This window comes from Magnolia sinica, chromosome 1 (assembly GCF_029962835.1).
Source record: "Magnolia sinica isolate HGM2019 chromosome 1, MsV1, whole genome shotgun sequence".
In the NCBI taxonomy this organism is placed as follows: domain Eukaryota; kingdom Viridiplantae; phylum Streptophyta; class Magnoliopsida; order Magnoliales; family Magnoliaceae; genus Magnolia; species Magnolia sinica.
The window spans coordinates 32,199,110-32,218,004 of NC_080573.1; the positions used below are offsets into that span (position 1 = coordinate 32,199,110).

An 18,895-nucleotide genomic window follows, 5' to 3' on the forward strand; every position below is an offset into this window, starting at 1 on the left:
GAGCGTAACAGCTGTTACGACCCCTGTAACGGCCATTTTACACCCCGTATCATAATGGTAATGGCGGTGGCCCCTACAGCTACCGTTACCATTACGAAATACTTGCTATTGACAATAGTAGAGGCAGAGATGCGATACCCTGAAAGGCAACAATAAACAAGGAAATGAAGATGAAGAAGAATGATGCTCGCAGGGCATGGGTGGGTTGGGATGATTAAGAGAATTGGTTTTTTAACCGGATGGGTGCAAAGATAGCAGATTGCCTACTCTGATACCATTAAAAGCTAAAACACTTGAATAATGCACTTCTTAGTCTATATTTTTTGCACATACAATGAGAGTTGAGACATGCTCGTCATGTAGAGAGCAACAACACGGATTTACAATTGTACAACTATCTCAGCTGGAGATTCTCTATGTAATCTCGAATGGAAGCTTTATATAGTCCAACATTGTGTTGGACTGTGATTTGATTTTTTTCATCCACAGTTATCCTAACAACGGGAGACCGTTATGGGGCCAATATACACCTGTGGGACCATATCGGCCCATATTGTATGATAATTGGGGGGCTGATACAAGGCCCAATACCTACGTTTAAATCCATGGATTATATAGAACATATTAAATGTTCATCCACATTCAAATAATGTTGTGATTGGAAATGCATCAAAATGGACGTTCACCCAACATTCAGTATCGTCATGAGCAATTTTGAAAGGTTGGTGCTGCTTGGAAAATGCAAAAAATGCATAATGCAAAATGGAATTCTCCATCAAACCTGCCCAAAGTGGCAAGTGCGCTCATCTTTTCTATTGGAAGAAATAAGTGCAACATTAGCAATTTGCTAAGTGGAAATTTAGCAAAATATATATGCAGTCTAGATTAACATATCAAATGTTTCAAATGTGGAGAGAACGAAATTAACTCCAGGGTAGCTAAGGCAGACCTTTTCTGCCAAAGAAAATTCTATTCACGACATCAACAGGCAAAGCATAAGCTGGATCAATTGCTTTTATTCCTGGGTATTCCAAAAGTGAAAGTCCTGTACATCACCAAATATATGAAATTGAAGAAAATGTGTGAGATAAACTCCAATAATCAGATAGCAATAAGATCTGACAATAAAAGGAAACCAAAAAAAAAAAAAAAGAATCCGTTTTTTTTTTTTGAAGAGTAATGATTATTTTATTAAGAAGCAGTGAGAAGGTGCAAGAGCTACAACTGAAGCAAAAAAGAGAAATTACAATCTTCTAAGAATTTTAGATAAGCCCACTCCACAACAAGGAGCTTTCCTTTGGAAAAAACCTCCTCTGCCTTGGTGGACTCCTTTCGGTAGCACCTTCCATTCCTCCCCCCAAATAGCACACAAAAAAGCCAGCAAGACCAATCTCCATATAGCTTTTAAGTTCTTCCCTAACCCCACTCCATACCATAGCAAGAATAATTCCCCAATTGAGTTTGGCATTACCCAAGACATTTCGAAGAGTCAAAGGAAGCGGCTCCATAGCAGCCTAGTAAGCAAGCAATGGATAAAAAGATGATCAACTGTCTCGGCATCCTCCATACACATCATGCATATATTGGCAGCATAATTGACCTCTTTTGGAGATCGTCAATAGTGAGGATCCTCCCTCTTCCAGCAAGCCACCCAAAAGCCGCAACTTTCAAGGGGGACTCATAGGTGCCACATGTTGGCCGTGTGCATGTGGGTACCACCCCTATTCGAAGACCGAAGGAACTCATAGGACCAAACCAAGAAACACTCCGATTTATCCTTCAACCAGATTAGTCTATCTCTGTCATCTCTCGCTAGCATGTAACGGTGGAAGCAACCAAGAAGCTTAGCAAACTCCTCACCTTCCTCATCCTGCAAGTTTCTTCGGCAAGGCGAGGATCAAACAACTTCATTTCTGATGAAGGAATAGGATTTAGAAACCATAATAAACCTTCCCATAGAGAGGCAAGCAATTCCCAGGAACACAATTGAAGGGGGGTCTCTCTAACCCATACATCCACCCAAAATCTAACACTCCCTATTGCCAATGGAGAATCCAACTCTCACGCTAAACTTGGCCTTTAATCTAGAAATCCCCTTCCAAAACCACGAGGGGCTGTAGAGAAGAGTCCTTGACTTCCCATCCTCCTTGACATCCACACTTCCATACTATGACCTCTAGCGATAAGAATTCATCATCTGATCCAACGTGGCATAACCATTTTCCTAAGAGAGCCAGATCATATTATCCAAATCCCTAATACCAGCCCCACCTTCCTTGTATGGCCTATACACCTCCACCCCAAAAGATGAAATACTTTCCTGTCCTTTGAACCCTGTCACAGAAAGTTGTATCAACTTTTCCAACCTCACCAAAATTGACTTCGAACATTTGAAAAGGAGGTATGATGGGAGATTGTAAAAGGCTTTTCCACTTTGATAACTTTCTCTCGAACCTCTCCACAACTACATCCAACAAATGCTCTGCCAACCTTCCAACACAAAGAGGAAGCCCAAGGTAGGTAGATGGAAGGACCCCTGCGCGGCACTCGAAGATCCTTGCCATCACCTCTACTTCCTCATTGGACATTTGCATCCCTAACATCTAGCTCTTGGCAATGTTAACCTTTTGGCCCGAGATCGCTTCGTAACATAATATCACCATCCTTAACTTGTTCAACATGGCATCATCGGCTTCACAAATAAATAGTGTCATCGGTAAATTAAAGATGGGAGATTGGAGGATTCACCTTATCCACCCGAAATCCACGAATGATTCTTGCCTCCTAGCCTTTAATTAGCATCTTGCTCGGAGCTTTGGACACCACAACAAATAAGAATGGGGAGAAGGGGACCCTTTGCTGGATACCATTAGAAGAAATCTTTAGGTGATCCATTAACCAAGACTAAGAATTTGGCTATGTAACGTCCTAGATTTTTTATACTTTGGATTTTCAAAAACTCTTGAATTTTTTTCATTATAAATAACTTACGTTGTCACTTATTGACCATTAACACTTGATGTTAGCCTATACATGGGTGGTACCAATAAAAAACTGCACAAATTTGATTTATCAACCGTAGGAAGCCAACGAATCTGGCTGATAACTTAAACACCGAGTTTAGCCACATGATTTGTTCAGATGGGGTCCAAATATAGCTGACCTATCACTGACTAATTAAGACAATCGTAACTAAATAAAGACACACCAAAAGCCGAGATAAGTAGATGTCAGATCTTAATTAACAAACCAAATTGACCCGATATCATTTTAACATAAGAACCAATGGTTTAGGGTGATTGTGTTCGAATCATTATTTCCACTAGTTGCGGATAGGCCACACTATGAACTTAACTAATCCAAACTTTAATAATTGTGCACAAGAAATCTCAATACCCAATTCATTTCGGAAATACCCTTATTATCCAAACAAGCTCTATACCGCTCGTTAGTTGGCCACTAAACCCAAGGCTATAGAAATACATTCGTCTTAGTGGGCTTGACGTTCATCGCTAGACATCGAGCCAAGATCGTGCCTCGAATCGCTCAACTTGGACTTGCAAGGTCGGTGTATGAATTGTGCAAATATTCCTAAAATTAACTAAGAACTTAAGTTACTTATCTGTGTTCGATCTTTGCCCAAGTTGTGGCTTTCAGATCGTTAAATCATGACCAAATTTAGGGCAACAATCTAAGTTAATATCTTGCACATATCCCTATAGCCGTAGCCCTGATCAACCATCGGTGACCGTCGAATAGACTTCTGATCATACCCGTCGATCAACGCGTCCAAATGACATGCCGATTGTGTCTATGTGTATATCATCTCTAGGGCCAACTATCTAACGGCGAGTGTCTACTCCTATGCCCCATAGTGGCCCCCAAAGAGTAGAAACACACTCCCCTAGGGCTAGTATAGTAAAAACCCAGCCCTTAGGGCCATTTTCACCAATTCTAGCAATATATAAGGCCCTTGTTTGGGCACCCCTACAAATTCCATGCCTAGAACAAGAGAAAAAGGGAGAAATAAAGAAGAGAAAGAGAAGAAAGGAGGAGAGAGAGCTTGGGGTGTGAATGTTGGTGCATCTCCACCCTTTCATCATCTCTCTAGTCGTCTCGCCGTAACTGGAGCCGTCATCAAAACTTTCCCGGCAACGATTGGATGCAAGCATTGAATCCCGCTTGTAATTTAGGGTTCAATAGTTGTTTATCCCTAATTTCATAAGCTTGTATGCTTGTTTAGGCCTTTCGATGATCTCTCCCAAACACCCTAACCCTATGAGCACCGCAAGTCGGGCGAATCATCACAAGCTGCAGACCATTATGCCTAGGTTTTCATTTATCGACCCTCGAGGGTCTCAGTTAATTAGTTACTTGTATATGAATTTGTGCATACTAACATGTTAACATTTTGATTTTTGCTCTAATATATGTTATTGCTTGGATATGGATGCTCACATGTTTGATGAAATGTCCAAGTGGCGGAATATTTTGCTTTGTCGATGCTCACATGCTTGATTTAATGCTTCGGTGGTTGTGTTACTTTATGCGCGTTCACATGCTTGATTTAATGCTTTAGTGAACATAGTACCCTATGGATGCTCACATGTTCAATGAAATGCCTAAGTGATTGTGTAGTGAAACTTATGCTATAATTGTGTGATATAGTATTAGTCCATAGCGATACTTAGGATTGTTACGATGTTAGGTCAGTTGCCTAACCGCCTAAACTAAAAGGATGGCCTAAGTTAGGTCGGCCACCCTAAGCTTGTTCGATCGACCCGGGTTGAACACAGACAACCGACAGTAGCTGGACTACACGGGATGCTTGCACTCAATGCCGATTGCATCGGGGTTCTCACAGGTCAATTGCATTAATCCACTAGCCGACTAATCACGTATGTTTAAAATGGGTGACACGACCAAATAGAATCTAGGATACCCCATTCCCAATGAATGATTCCATTCATAACCGTTAGTGCGATACGATCCCACTAATACTCATGAGTCGGGCATGGTGGTATGGGACACCGTGTTCGAACTATCGGCCTACACTGGGGTAACAAGCCTTCCCGTAGTGACTAGTGAGCACTAATGGAGGTGATAGATCATTTTTCAAATGGCCCGTCAAATTACCCGGCCAATGGTTGCATGCCAGAGTACCGTTCGAAAGACCCAGGCGTGAATGGAATTAGGTGACAAGCCCTTTTTCTTTTATGGTGATTTTGTTTTATGTGATAAGCTTGCACCTCAGAACTGAGTGATCATACTCGGTATTTGGGTGATGACCCATACTGAGTTGATCCTCATACATTTATGTATCATGTCATACCTTTGGAATCGTTGATTTGTGAGATAAACAGATGACACCTAAATTTGGATCAAGAGACACTGGTGAGGAGCCGCTATGTGCTGCAACAAGCCACGTGATCTAGATAAAGACTATTGATATGGCATCGGTATCCTAGCTTCGCCAATATGCTGGATGAATGAAACTTAATAATTACTCGGCTAACATACGCATCAATCGCATTGCATTAGATAGGATGTGGCGATTTGGCGTTGGAGTCACATGATGAGGGAGTGTTGACATTTGCGAAATAGGCGTTGAAATCGCTTGTGAGGGAGTGTTGGATTATGAGGTGCATGCATCATTTCATAATCTCCCTAATGCATTTAACAAGAGTATTTAGGAAGTGCTTGATTTCTTGTTTTGTCATTAACTGCACTGATTGAGTCGATAACATGTGTGACTTAGAACTAATGGAATCACCGAGTTAGCTACTAACTCCACCTAGGACGGTGTTTTAAAACACCAACCAGGCATATCATTGATATAGGTACCAATGAGACCTCAGACGGGTAGGCTTAGATCGTCTTATGCAACCGTCTTTATGTTTTGGAGGATTTGGCGTAAACCGAAAACTCTACACTTTAACTGTCTTAGGTATGTATATTGTGGCTTGTATAATCCTCATTTGGGCAGACACCACTTTTTAATTGTATTTTGATTGTTTGCCATATATATGTTGATTTTCGTTATCTCTACCTCTCTTTGGTTTCGCTAAATTGAATTGCACAACTCTAATTATTAGTGTGTTGAATAAATGTGAATCTGAATGAGGACACATCTGCATTTTATTAAGTTAACACCTGGGAACTCGGGACAGGAGTCTATGTACTCGAGTACCGATTTTCAGGGCGTTACAGGCTAACTAAACACACTCCTTCATCTAACCTCTCAATTTTGGCCCACATCCAATTTGTCCCAATAAATAGTCCATGAACCTCGAGATCACATGATCATACACCTTCTCTGTCAGCTTGCACACTATGCCTTTCGTCCCCTTCTTGCACCGAGAATTGATACCCTCATGGGCAACTAAAGCGTTGTTAAGATCTGTCCATATGCAATGAACGCACCTTGGTTCTTGGATATTACACTAGCTAAGACTGCCCTGAATATGGTTGCCAACGTCTTTGCACGAATATTGTATGGCCCCCTAATAAGATTGATCGACCTAAAATCCTTAAACTTTCCACCCTTGACATCTTTGGGATGACTGCAATAAAAGATGCTCCTAGCTTGGCTGGCAAACAACGCCTCTCGAAAAACTCCCCCATGAAGCCCATAATATCACCCTTTACCACATCCTAATGACTCCATTATTGCTTTAACCTCATCCTCCGAGAAGGGCTTCTCAAGGGATTCAAACTCAAGTGTTCAAGAGGAAGCTAAACTCAAGATCATCCAGCAATGGTCTCACCCATTCATCGTCAGTGAGAAGGTTGTAATAGTTGATGATCACCTTGCAAACCTGCTCTCTCTCCTCAAGTCTTTAGTCATCCACAACTACACTCCAGATCTTGTTGCTTCTGGTCCTCACACTAGCAATAATATGGAAAAAATCTTGTATTCACCCAAGTATCCCTTAATGTTTCCTACATTTAATTTCTTCATCTTCATCTTCTTCTTCTTCACAATGATGGTATATTATAAAAAAGTCGAGGCCAAAGCATACAAATATACAAAAATACAACACCACCTAATGAAACACCCCGATTGAAAAATATATGCTTCCACCCAATCCTTCATATTAAGAATTGCCCTGTTGAATACTTGCACCAGTCCACTCATTTTGTTCCTGACACAACGCTGGTTTCTTTCCCACTATAAAGCCTATAGAGCCACTAATAAACTTGATCGCCATAACCTTTTCCCTTCTTTCCCTGTTCCCCCTGTTGTGCCAAGCAATGAGAAATTCCTCTATCGTCTTCGGGAACACCCATAGAACCCTAAAAAATTAGAGAAGAAGATCCCAAACCTCCTTGGCAAAATACGCAATGAATGAACAAGTGTTCCACAAATTACGCATCTTTAAAGCACATCAAGTAAATGTTTGGGATATACATATTCCACTTACGAAGATTGTCTATTGTTAGCACTTTGTTCCTACCTACTAGCCAACCATCAATGGATCATCGTAATGCTAGAGGAAGGTCATAGTCACAATCTCAGAATTTTCCTCACTCGCACACAAGAACCGATAGAATGATCTAACTGAGAAAGATCTTGTCTTCGACTTAAACCATCTCAATAAATCCGCTTATGATAAAAGTGGAGAAATCTTTGATAAAATCTCAGGCAATAGAACCATCTCTCAATAACTCTGTCCCACATGTGCTTCACCGGTCTCCCAATACATAAAGGAAGCCCCAGGTATGTAGTTGGAAAAGAAGCTTCCTTGCACCCGAATGCCTCCGCAAAAGGCTGCACTTTTTTTTTGGAAATGCCTACCCCTAAGATCTCACTTTTGGAAATATTAACCAAGCGATTTTCCACAAAATTAAAATTATTATAAAAAAATTTAAAAAAAAAAAACATTTGCCTTGCACAATAAGAGTGTATCATCCACATACATGTGAAAAATCTGAAAATTCGTATTATCCACCTCCAAAGCCTTTTACCAATCCCACCTGAACCCTTCTATCAATCATTCTACTAAGGGCCTCCATGATTGTGATGAAAAGGAAAGGGGATAACGGATCGCCTTGACGCAGCCCACGGGAAGCAGAAAAAAAAAAAAAAAAAACTTTTGGTGAACCATTCACTAAAATTGAAAATTTTGCCGATCTGACACAAGCCCGAATCCAAAATCGTCATTTTGGACCACATACTAATATGCCCAACACATAATCTAGAAATGTCCAGTCCACATGATCATAAGCTTTTTCCATATCAAGCTTGCAAACCATACCTCCCGGCCCTTTCCTATAGCAAGAATCAATATATTCATTGGCTAAGAGAGAGCAGTCAACGATTTATCTTCAATCTAGAAAAGATCCTTCAGATTCTGAAATAACATTGCCCAACACTTTCATAAATCTTGAAGCCAACACCTTTGCTAGTAATCTTATATGGACCCCCCAACAGAGAAAGTCTTTCAAACATTCTACTCCTTCCTTCTTAGGAATCAATGCTATAAATGTAGCCCCCAATTGTGTTGCGATTAAGCTTTCCTTGAAAATTTCTTGCATGAAACCGATCACATCACTTTTCACACACTCCCAAAATTTCTGATAAAATGCTAACGGGAAACCGCCTGGCCCAAGAGCCTTATCACTGCCCAAATCTGCCATCGATTGCTTGATTTTATCTTCTGAAAATGGATGTTCCAACGAGTTCGCCTCTTCACTAAAAATTCCGTTTAATTTCTTCCTCTAGATGATTCGAGTAATCCTGAGACAACCTCATCCTAAGGGCTTTTTCTTCCTCTGAAAGCTCTATCTCCCCTAGAAATGAATTCATGAGTAATGATTTGTGTACAATGAGATAGAGAAATATTGAGGAGATCTTTGTGATGGAGACTAAGGAAGATCTTCGATACAAGATCTGGGCCATTCATTAGTGGAGGTTCTGTACAGATATGCATCATCATCATCTTCTTCTTACGCCCAATAATTTGGGATAAACTTCTGAATGGTTAATCGGCAGAAGTTTTTTATGATCGGCTGTCCACTGGATATCAACCATCCTCTTTTATCCGAGGCCTAGCGCTAGACACAGAAGCTCACATGATGGGCCACAACAATAGATGGTTCAAATTATTGATGAAAGACCTGAGACGACTTTGATTAAAGATGAAGGGCTTGAAAGAGGATAAGAGAAAAGACCTAGTAAGGGCTTGGATCGAGGTGGTGAGAAGGGATATGAAAACATGCTCACTTGCCAAGCATAAGGTCTTAGAAATTTTTGGCAAAACAAGATCCATAAGCTGCACAGTGGATACTTTATAGAACAAGCCTTCATATCCCTCCTCATCACCTCAATTCAAGTAAGCTTAGGTCTTCCTCTTATTCCCTTTTCAAGATCTTCCACCCTAATTGACATTCCCCTCCTTACCGCTGTTGCCAACCTGATGAAGGAGGCAGTCTGATTTTATGGTCAGGGACATGCTAGCTGATTAATGCTCCAGATGTTGCACAACTAACAAATTGGCATCTGCGGCCAAATATCTTCATCATTCTCCTTCATGCATCTATCCCTAAATTTTCTGAAAGAATATGGGATCTCACTTCGATTTAGGGTCCATTTGGTTGTTGTCATACAAAGACACCCTTCTAACAACCACTGAGGGCAGACATCATTACATTCCAAGTCAGTGTTTTCCTGTCATCTAGCAAAACTGTGATCGAGATTCTAAATGAAAAACCTTTTGTAACTTGACATTAGCTGTAACCTGTAAGTTTTTCCAAAGTGGTTTTGGGCCCCTTTTCTTTCGCCAATTAATGTTATCCAAGACCCTATTCTTACTAAGTGAAAGAAACCCAATGTCTCCATCCAGAGTCTACAGATTTGCACATCCCAGCAGAGGTTGGAAATTGCTGTATTTTTATAATGACCAATCGTAGCCAAAAAATAAATAAAAAAAAATTTGATGATAAAAGAACAAAGGATTGTGAAAATAAACAACAAAATCGCAATCTACATACCTGCAACCCCAAAATAGGTATGAAAAACATCAACGGCATCATCTGGCCTATCCGAAATTCCTCCATTCTCCTTGTCCTGAAATTTTGAGAAAACAACAGTATAACGTTAGCGCACTATACCCAGATTATTCGAAGAGGTGTTATGTGATGCTTGCTGGGAAGTGGTGGTGGTTTTGTCCTGGCCAGCATTCCATATAGGTGGGCCCACCTTCCAGTATCCAGGTCACTCATCAGGTCCGCCCCACCATTGATGGCTGACTGACCAAAACACTGCAATCAAACAATCCCAGCCATCTGACAACTGGAATCCTCCTGTTGATGGTTGAATGTATATGTTTTGACCATCAATTTGCAAGTCAACACTCAACAGTCAGATTGCTAGGATTATCATATGAGTTTTTTTTTTCTTCCCTCCTTTCTTTTTCTTTCTTTTTTTTTTTTTTTTTGTGAGTCATCACCCATCCACAATGAGGACCACCCAATGAACAGTCTGGACTACTGAAAGGTGGGCCCAACCTGTATTGGATTGTAACAAGACCAAAAGTACCACTAGTTTGGGCGAAGTATTGTCTGGACATTTTGGCCGTACATACTTCTGACTATCCATTCACAAGCCAACAATCAGATTGCTAGGACTTTCAGGTGTGGGTTTTTTTCAGCATTGCCTATCCATGATTTTCTGTATTCTCTTTCTTGTATGCTCATCTGTTCGGTTTGAATAAATCACTGTTACCATTTAAAAAATAAAAATAAGTGGAATTTTCAGCATTGCCCAACCATGGGCAATCATGCTATGAATGGTGCGCATCATCAAAAGACAGGCCCCACCTGCACAGAATGCCAGCATGAAGAAATGCACTGTAGCTCGGGCTAACACTGTATTTTTCCTCCTATTAGAAGTTCAAGATTTCATGATTTACAAGTGTAAAAACCTTAAACAACAGAAATAAGATTTAAATTCAAAAATAACCTGACAATCTAAGATGAACCTCGCAAGTTTATCCTTAGAGATCCAATGCACTCTGTCAATCATGATCAGGCTAGAGAGGACCCACCATGAGTAGCAGACCTGAAATGACATCAATGGCCCATTTAAGAGGAGAGCATGAGAACCTCCTAAAGAAGAGCTTGAGGTTAAGAAGACCCACATCCGGAAGCTTTTCAGGGCGCCCATTCAGACCTCCAGATTTAACTTGCCGCTCACATAACCACCACCCAAGAAGGTCCTTGTCAATATGGTGTAGAGAACCTGTTATTGCTAGCGCACCCACACAACAAAAGACTGCAGCCAATAATGGTGAGCACATAATTAGACCCAAAAGTTACTGCATGGACCCACATGCAACTCCATGGATGGCCATATGTGGTAAAGCAAGCATGTGTGTGGGACATCCATCGATGTAGATGACCTGGTCCACAAAGGGTGATAAGAGTCAACTAACAGGCCACATGTTTGCCAAAACAATGGGTTGTTTCTAAAACCAGTTCAGCACACACGTGGCCAACCTGCACAATGAGGGGAAAAGCCTTTTTATTTTGATAAATATGTAAAGATATATTTTTGGGCCAACCATTTAAATGGTGGCATGCATGTAATGCATGGCTCAGGTGTCTCACACACGCCAGTTTGGCAAGTGGGCCACATGCAGATGCAAAAGCCTTACTGAAAATACAATACATTGCTAGAAGAGAAATGATCAGTGCCCAAGAGCACTATAACTTAATAGTTCTCCTAATTGAAGCAGAACACTTGGATAGTCCAAATGCTCGATCTGGATTGTCCATTAGCTCCAGCTCACATTTCATACTACCCTGCAAAAATCACTACAACTGGACAATTCTAACCATCTGATCAATCACCTATGAAATAGATGTCAAGATTGTCTATCTGAAGATAGATCAAATTATTGATAAATCTTATTGATGGGGCTCCTCGTGGATCACCTGTGGATCTAAAACATCACTTTCATCAGGTGATCCTAACTATTCCTTTCATGACTTTGGAAAACAGATTGGTGTGAAAGATGGCCAACTTATGGTTTGACCAGATTACCTGATTGGTGTAATTTTCGCATCGTAACCCACAAAATGTGTTCCTAGCAGACAGCCATGTTGATCAGTTGGACTGTCCAAGTGCACCGATTCAACTAGGAGCACCATACCTTATAGAGCTCTGGCAGCATTGCATCATTTCTCATCGATAAGAAACAATACCAGAGTATCAATATATGATACCTATATAACATAGACAGCTAGGTTGAGCATAGCTGTGTTATTCACATCAATTTGTCAATAAATAAATAAACAATTAACATGCCAAAGTCTTATAATTTAAAAGGTAGATGCCAATGATAAGTTATGTCATGCACATCAATTCCACAATAAGGTAGAACTTACTTTGCCCAGCATGAGACTCTGCTCCAGGCGTGCATCCAAAACCACCATCCAAATTTTTGCAGCTCACAATATAGTTCACAGCCTTTTCCACATTAATTTTATCCAAACAGTGCAATAATGAGAGACAACAAATCGCAATGTAAGAAAACCTACTCCAAAAAGAAAAGAAGCTTGATTAGAACACTCCAAAATATGTAGATATTGTGGATGTAAGATGCTTGACTATCAATCACAAATATCTAAAGATTCAGACAAGAATACCGAGTATCGATTTCACCCCACATGTCACCTGAAAAGGACCCATCTTCATTCTGCAGCCCGGCGATATCTACCTTTAAGATCAAGGTAAACAGGAAAGACTAGATCTGTAATTTAAAAGCAGTAAAAGGCTGTGTTTGGATGAACAAGTCAATTGAATTCTGGACATCGAGCAAAATTGGGAGGGAAATAATTGAGAGGGAAAGACACATTGTTTATCTTTCGTAGTATCTATATTAAGTCACCCCCAAATTGCAGTTACATTTCTTTGAAGTCCAACTTGAAAGTAACATAATTACAATTTGAACCTAAGACCCTCAACATAAATGCTGAGGATATTGCAATTTGGTCATTCCCACTTTATTAGACCAGTAACTGAAATCGAACTCGATAGTGCATCCAAACGGACCCAAAGCTCACGTGTTGATGTTCTCGCATTTGGCAGTAGATGGGATACCCTCTGTCAAATTGATGGTAGACGAGCTATTCATCTCTTGACTGCAATTTAGGGTGTTCCCTAATGGCCCAAATCCATAGTCGATTGCTTCTCTTAAATAACAAAGTACAGAACCAATACCAATTTGTGGGTGCATCCAAACAGAATAAAATTCAGTTTGTTCTGCTAAACCATTATGGAGATCCAGTGCCTAAGATTAAACTACAGAAACATCAATAAGGAAATAATCAGTTAAAATCTTTCCATTGGTCAGATAAGAGTGGTACATCAAGTTCCAAAACACAAACTACAGGCAAAAAAAAAGGTCTTCTGACGTGAGCTGATTCAAGCACTGATTTGTCAAAAGACCTAAGATTTCATTTCCTATATGTGTAGAACAAATAAAACATAATAAATATGATGCAAGACGATTAACCACTTACTCTAAAAGCTCAAACTGATAGAGCATAGCGAATTAATCCCTTTATCTCATAGCCCAGGCCTCACGTCGCATGGGTTAGGACCTTGGCCGAACCCTCCTCGTGGGCCCCACATCACATGGGTACCGCCTCACATGGGTGGGGCCTGCCTCACACGAGCCACCCGCCTCACACGGGCTGCCCACCTAGAGTGTGTCCCCACATCCCACAGGCTACCCCACTCGAGCCCGGTGTGAAAATGCCCCTGCATTAAAATATTCTTGGGAAACTAAGGGGAGACACATAACATGCAATAAGAATAATCATTGAAGAAGCAAAGGAGGGTTTGGTTAGTGGTTCTCTGTTAGCAGCACCAGTCCTCAAGTAACTTGCAATAAGTTGATGACACCTTGCTATTTTGTGACACTGGAGAGGAACAATCGATTAACCTTGGAAGGTGATAAGTTGAAATACTATCGGGGCAGAAAATTAACATGAACAAGAGTGAGATGCTCGGCATTTGTATCCCTAACGAAGGCGTGCAAGCCATGGCTAAGGTGTTTGGATGCAAAGCAGGATCTTTCCTTCCTCAGCGCTTGGCAAGATAAAATCCTACAATAATTCATGGTTTACTGCCAATAAGAATTCAGGTTGCAGTTCCAAAATGAAATACAAAAAATCAAGGATTTTTATTTTCCAAGTAATACTCTTTATGTTGCTTTCTTCTTCTACTTTTTATTTTTTATTTTATTTTTTTATAGTAGTACTCTTTATGTTTGCTATGATGATGATGATGATGATGATGTTTTGTATAGAATTCTTTTGAGGCACAAAAAGAAGTCCAAAGGCATGAACAATAAGCATCTCAAATCTCAATCTTCTGCGTAAAGGGATACAATTCGACACTTTATCAATGTCAAGAACATCTAGCTTGTCAAAAAGAGCTAAAATCTGAACAGCGCTAATAGTATACAGAATATGTGGATCATGTCCAACATTACCAGCAAAGCCTCCTGCATAACACAAGATACAGCTCGTAACAAGTTCTGTTCATACTTTTTTATATTATTTTCCTACTGAAGATAATAAAAGATATGGTCATATTCACTTCTGCAACATTTAAATTATGTGGATCATGTCCAACATTACCAGCAAAGCCTCCTGCATAACACAAGATACAGCTTGTAACAAGTGGGATACTTTAGCTTACAAACATATTTCCTTGCGGGAAAAAAATTTGATAGGCCACATAAATAAACATCAATCAAACATACACATACGGTTAAAACATACTTATAAGCATTTCTCATATATAATTAAAAGTGTTTGGATGTTACCATGTTTTGATTGACAGGAACGGCCATTGCCCATCCGCATGGACATTTCATTTCAGGCTTTAACTTTCTCAATTCCACTCAGTGCAGAATGGCCTTATTTCCACATAGTAGTTCTTTCAAACGGGAAGTATGAATTATTGCGAGGAAAGCCCACTTGACCGCTTCTAAAAAATGGGCTAAATATGTCTGTCTGTCTTTTGTATCGTATAAACATGGTGTTTTTAATCTACTTACAGTTACAGTACTTATTTTGCAGTTCTTTTCCACACACACACACACACACACACACACACACAGAAAGTTATTGTCATCCAATGGGTATCAGTTATAGAGGTAGTAAATGAGTTCCAATGCAATGGTTTATCTCTGAACGTAGATATGTGAATCATTTCGTGATAATGGTGATTAGGGGTATCATGATAGACAGTGTTGAGTGGGTTGTTGTGTGTTGTGCTTTTGTAACACCTCGTTGGCAGGTATTTACACAGATCAGATGGGTTTTGGCACTCAGATTCAACCAACCATAAGACCACCAAACAGCAAGTTTGTAAGACTTCAATGACATTGGTTCTTTCTGCATCCATCCATGGCATGGTCATGCATTCAGGCTCTATGTATTGTCAGGCCATACATCGCATGTTAAGAACTAAGATGGAGCTCATGTGTGAAAGATTCTTTTTGCATGGAATCCAATTGGCCGGTGGGAGTGTGTGGCCCACAAGTCCAATCAAATGGTATCTAACGCTCAACATATTAAACAGTTCCTCAGTTTTGAGGATTACATACAACCATGAAGCACATCCAACCCCACAAACCTTATCTTTTTATAGCTGTGAAGAGCTTTAGTGTGAGTTTAGGGGTTGTGTTAGGCTTAGGGTTTGTGTGGGGACTTGTTAAGGGTCAGTGCTCAGTTTTTATGGGCTGTTAGGCTATCGGTTTGAGTTTGGGAGTTTTTAATAAACTAGAGTTATGGTTTTTTGGGCCAGACAGATCTGTCTTAGAGTTCAAGAGGTAGGATTAGATTTGGGGAGGTTTAAGGGTTCTATGGTTGGGTTTGAAGTCTAGGTCTAGGATTTCTTGAAGGGCTAACAGGTCGGATGGTGATTTGGGGAAAGATGCAGAAGATAAGAGGAAAATGGAAAAGCAAATACCAGGCTATGATACCAACTGTTGCAAATGCTTCAAAAATTTATATCCAAGACCAAAATTGTCAAATATGGACCCAATCAATCTTCAATCAGCGCATGTGAAGACAGTAAACAGAAACAGAGGACTGAAAACAGTTATTTAATAGCCTACCATTCGTATGCCAGTAACCACACACACACAAAAGAAAAAACCCCTCTTACAACCACCGTTTGCAAAGAACCACCTCGAAATATATTTTTATTCATTACTCATAAATAATGGTCCTTATGTTTTAAACGTTTTTCATATATCAATCTGCAAAGGAGATTCAATAGATCTAGACAGTTATTTATTTTAGACCCTGTGACATATCTTGAAGCAGTAGAAAAGGCAACAAGGACTACATTTTTGACATATAACGTAAGACGCATGGACTAAATAGCTAAAAGAAAGGTAAATGACAACTTTAAAAACTCCAAATCATCAAAAACATTCCAAAATCCTATTCATGAATTATAACACAACTATGTGGACTTGTGAGGCCAGCAATCCATGCTTATGGATCCATAGGGGTATCCTTCCTGCATATCATATGAACTTCTAACATCCATATCTGTCATCCAATTGAAAATTGACAGCCAAGGCGCCGATGGAAAAGCTTGCGGCATCTGCATTTTTGGATCAGGGTAAGGTCCCACATCCACAAAATATGCATAGGCATAAACATGCATATCGCAGTCAATTTTTCGTATATATCAAAACGGGCCCTAAACATAATCTGGAAAAGGTTAGTGTTGTTACGAACAAGCATTGCATTATATAAAGTTTTCAAAGATTGCAAATACCCAAAATGGAATTCTATGGTCTTGCTCAGCAGACAATATACCCACAGTTTGGTGATCCAGACCATCTATCTAACAGACCCCATAGTGGATGCAAGATGTCCATAAATCTCCAGAGTAGAAGATCCTAACCCTACAAATTCATTGCCTCCAAATAGACAGTTACAAATAAAACAAAGCAACGTTCCATATTCAACAAAGAATAGACCAAGGACTGAATTGTCAGAATCTTTCAGTCTGAGAGGATTTTCGGGCCATCTCCCATCCAAGGAGTGGGACATCATGTAGTTGGTCAGGATCACCAAACAATGGTTCCCTTGTGTACAGAATCTTATACAGTACAAATGCCGCATTATAATTCCTCATAATAATACCAAAAATGAAGTGTAGAATAAATCACAAACCACAGTCATCTTGACATTTCATCACCCATGAAACAACTGCTTCCTTATCAACATTTTCAAGCTTTTCGAGAAGATCCAAAGTTGTCAAGCCCCAATATGCACCACTCATTCTTAGATGGTCCATGACCAAAGATTCAAAATCATCTTTCTTCTGATGACAAAGTACAAAAATAAGAGGTTGATGTGGTCAGTGATATCACTTGAGGCCCTAAAGATGTGGTTAGATGCACAAGTTGAATTTCTAACGTATGGGTTTAATCAACAAGAAATGATAAATACCAACGATGATTCCTACCATTCAAAATGAGGAAGTAGCTCCCAAATTGCAGGGACGTTCCTCTTAAGTAGAACTTGAAAGTGATGTGGTTGCAATTTGGAGCCCAAACCATCAATGCGAATGCTAAGGAAATTACCGCTTGGTAGTTTCAATATTTTCAGACTGGTATTTGCAATTCAATTTGATAGGGCATCCGAATGCACCTCCTAAAGTGTTACAAACCTTTTCAATAGCTAAAATGTATTGCACATGCTTCTCAGTTTCCAGCTCCCCCATTCTGACACCTGATAAAGGAAGAGGTGGTGATATCAAGCAATGGTGAAAAGTCAAAAAGCTAAACACAATTTCCCAAGCTTAGCTTAATGCACATACAACATGCAACATAAGATAAAACTACTGACCAATTTGAAGCTCTAAATGCACAATGTGTTGCTACATATATTTCAAATGCAACCAGGAAATTGAGAAGAATATAGGGGAAACAATAAATATTGGAGTTGGAGTCGCACCACTAACATAGCCTAGAGCAGTGTTTTATGTATCGACAATATCGGCTGATATATCCCACGATGTATCTTGTATCCCACCCATGCGGTATGAAACACACAAGTAGCCCATATATCCCACATGTTTGATCTAGTGAGCATTTTCGATTTTCGATCCATTTTTTCCGTAAATCATGTTAAATCAGTGTCAAATTGTTACAAATCTATGATTTTTCATGTTTTAGATTGAGCTTCGATTTTGAGATTTGGAGGAGATGGGCGGAGTTACAGAAAATTGGGGAAAAAAAAAATGAAATTTCCCAATTTCTCACAAATCGGTTGCAATCTTTGTGTCCAAACATAAAATCAAACATGTATGTAACCTGATCTAGTGATTCTTTTTTTGCTTTTGAATGTATTGCTTGTGTTTACACGTCTTCTTACATTTATAAATTATATGAATAGACCTTGAATATACTTGCATCAATTCAGTTAGACAACGCATAAATTAGGACTGCATACAATGAAAACCTATTTTATGCACTTGTTTTTTTTTGTAATGTTTTGATTTATAAGTGTATTGATGTCTTTTTTAACAATCATTGAAGTTTCATCGAAAAATTCGATCGATTTCCCAATGTTTCCCCATGTTTCCAACAACAATGATATATTACGCGATACAACCGATATATCCCATGCGATAACTGATACGTATTTGTATCCCAAGGGTGCAATACGTAACGCGATACCAATATTTTGAACACCGGCCTAGAGGAGTCTCACCTATAAGTTTTCAAGAAAAGTCCCTCTTCTAGAATGTTTTCTAGTCTCAAAAAGAAGAAAATAACTATATTCGATTGAATCACCAAAAACATTGTCTTTAATCTTCTGTGTGGCTATATAGCCTTTAAAAGGTCCT

At 39.7% G+C, this 18,895-nt stretch overlaps 1 protein-coding gene and 1 long non-coding RNA gene across 3 annotated transcripts; both read right to left on the reverse strand.

The window, feature by feature from the left end:
• Positions 1 to 768: 768 nt before the first annotated feature.
• On the reverse strand, positions 769 to 17,775 carry LOC131244807 (geranylgeranyl transferase type-2 subunit beta 1-like). Of its 2 annotated transcripts, none has more exons than XM_058244166.1 (9): positions 17,714 to 17,775; positions 17,215 to 17,362; positions 14,400 to 14,516; positions 12,652 to 12,718; positions 12,391 to 12,539; positions 11,142 to 11,275; positions 10,964 to 11,062; positions 9,994 to 10,069; positions 769 to 1,045 (listed from the first exon to the last, which is right to left on the reverse strand). In XM_058244166.1, the coding sequence occupies exons 1-9, from the start codon at positions 17,765 to 17,767 to the stop codon at positions 939 to 941; spliced, it is 951 nt and encodes a 316-aa protein (XP_058100149.1). In that variant the 5' UTR covers positions 17,768 to 17,775; the 3' UTR covers positions 769 to 938. The 2 variants fall into 2 exon arrangements, with proteins under 2 accessions (XP_058100149.1, XP_058100148.1); XM_058244165.1 differs by having other exon boundaries at positions 17,215 to 17,365.
• Positions 1,160 to 3,641, reverse strand: LOC131244855 (uncharacterized). The gene is made up of 2 exons (XR_009170632.1): positions 1,601 to 3,641; positions 1,160 to 1,514 (listed from the first exon to the last, which is right to left on the reverse strand). It is a non-coding gene; the product is annotated as an uncharacterized LOC131244855 (long non-coding RNA).
• Positions 17,776 to 18,895: the final 1,120 nt, after the last annotated feature.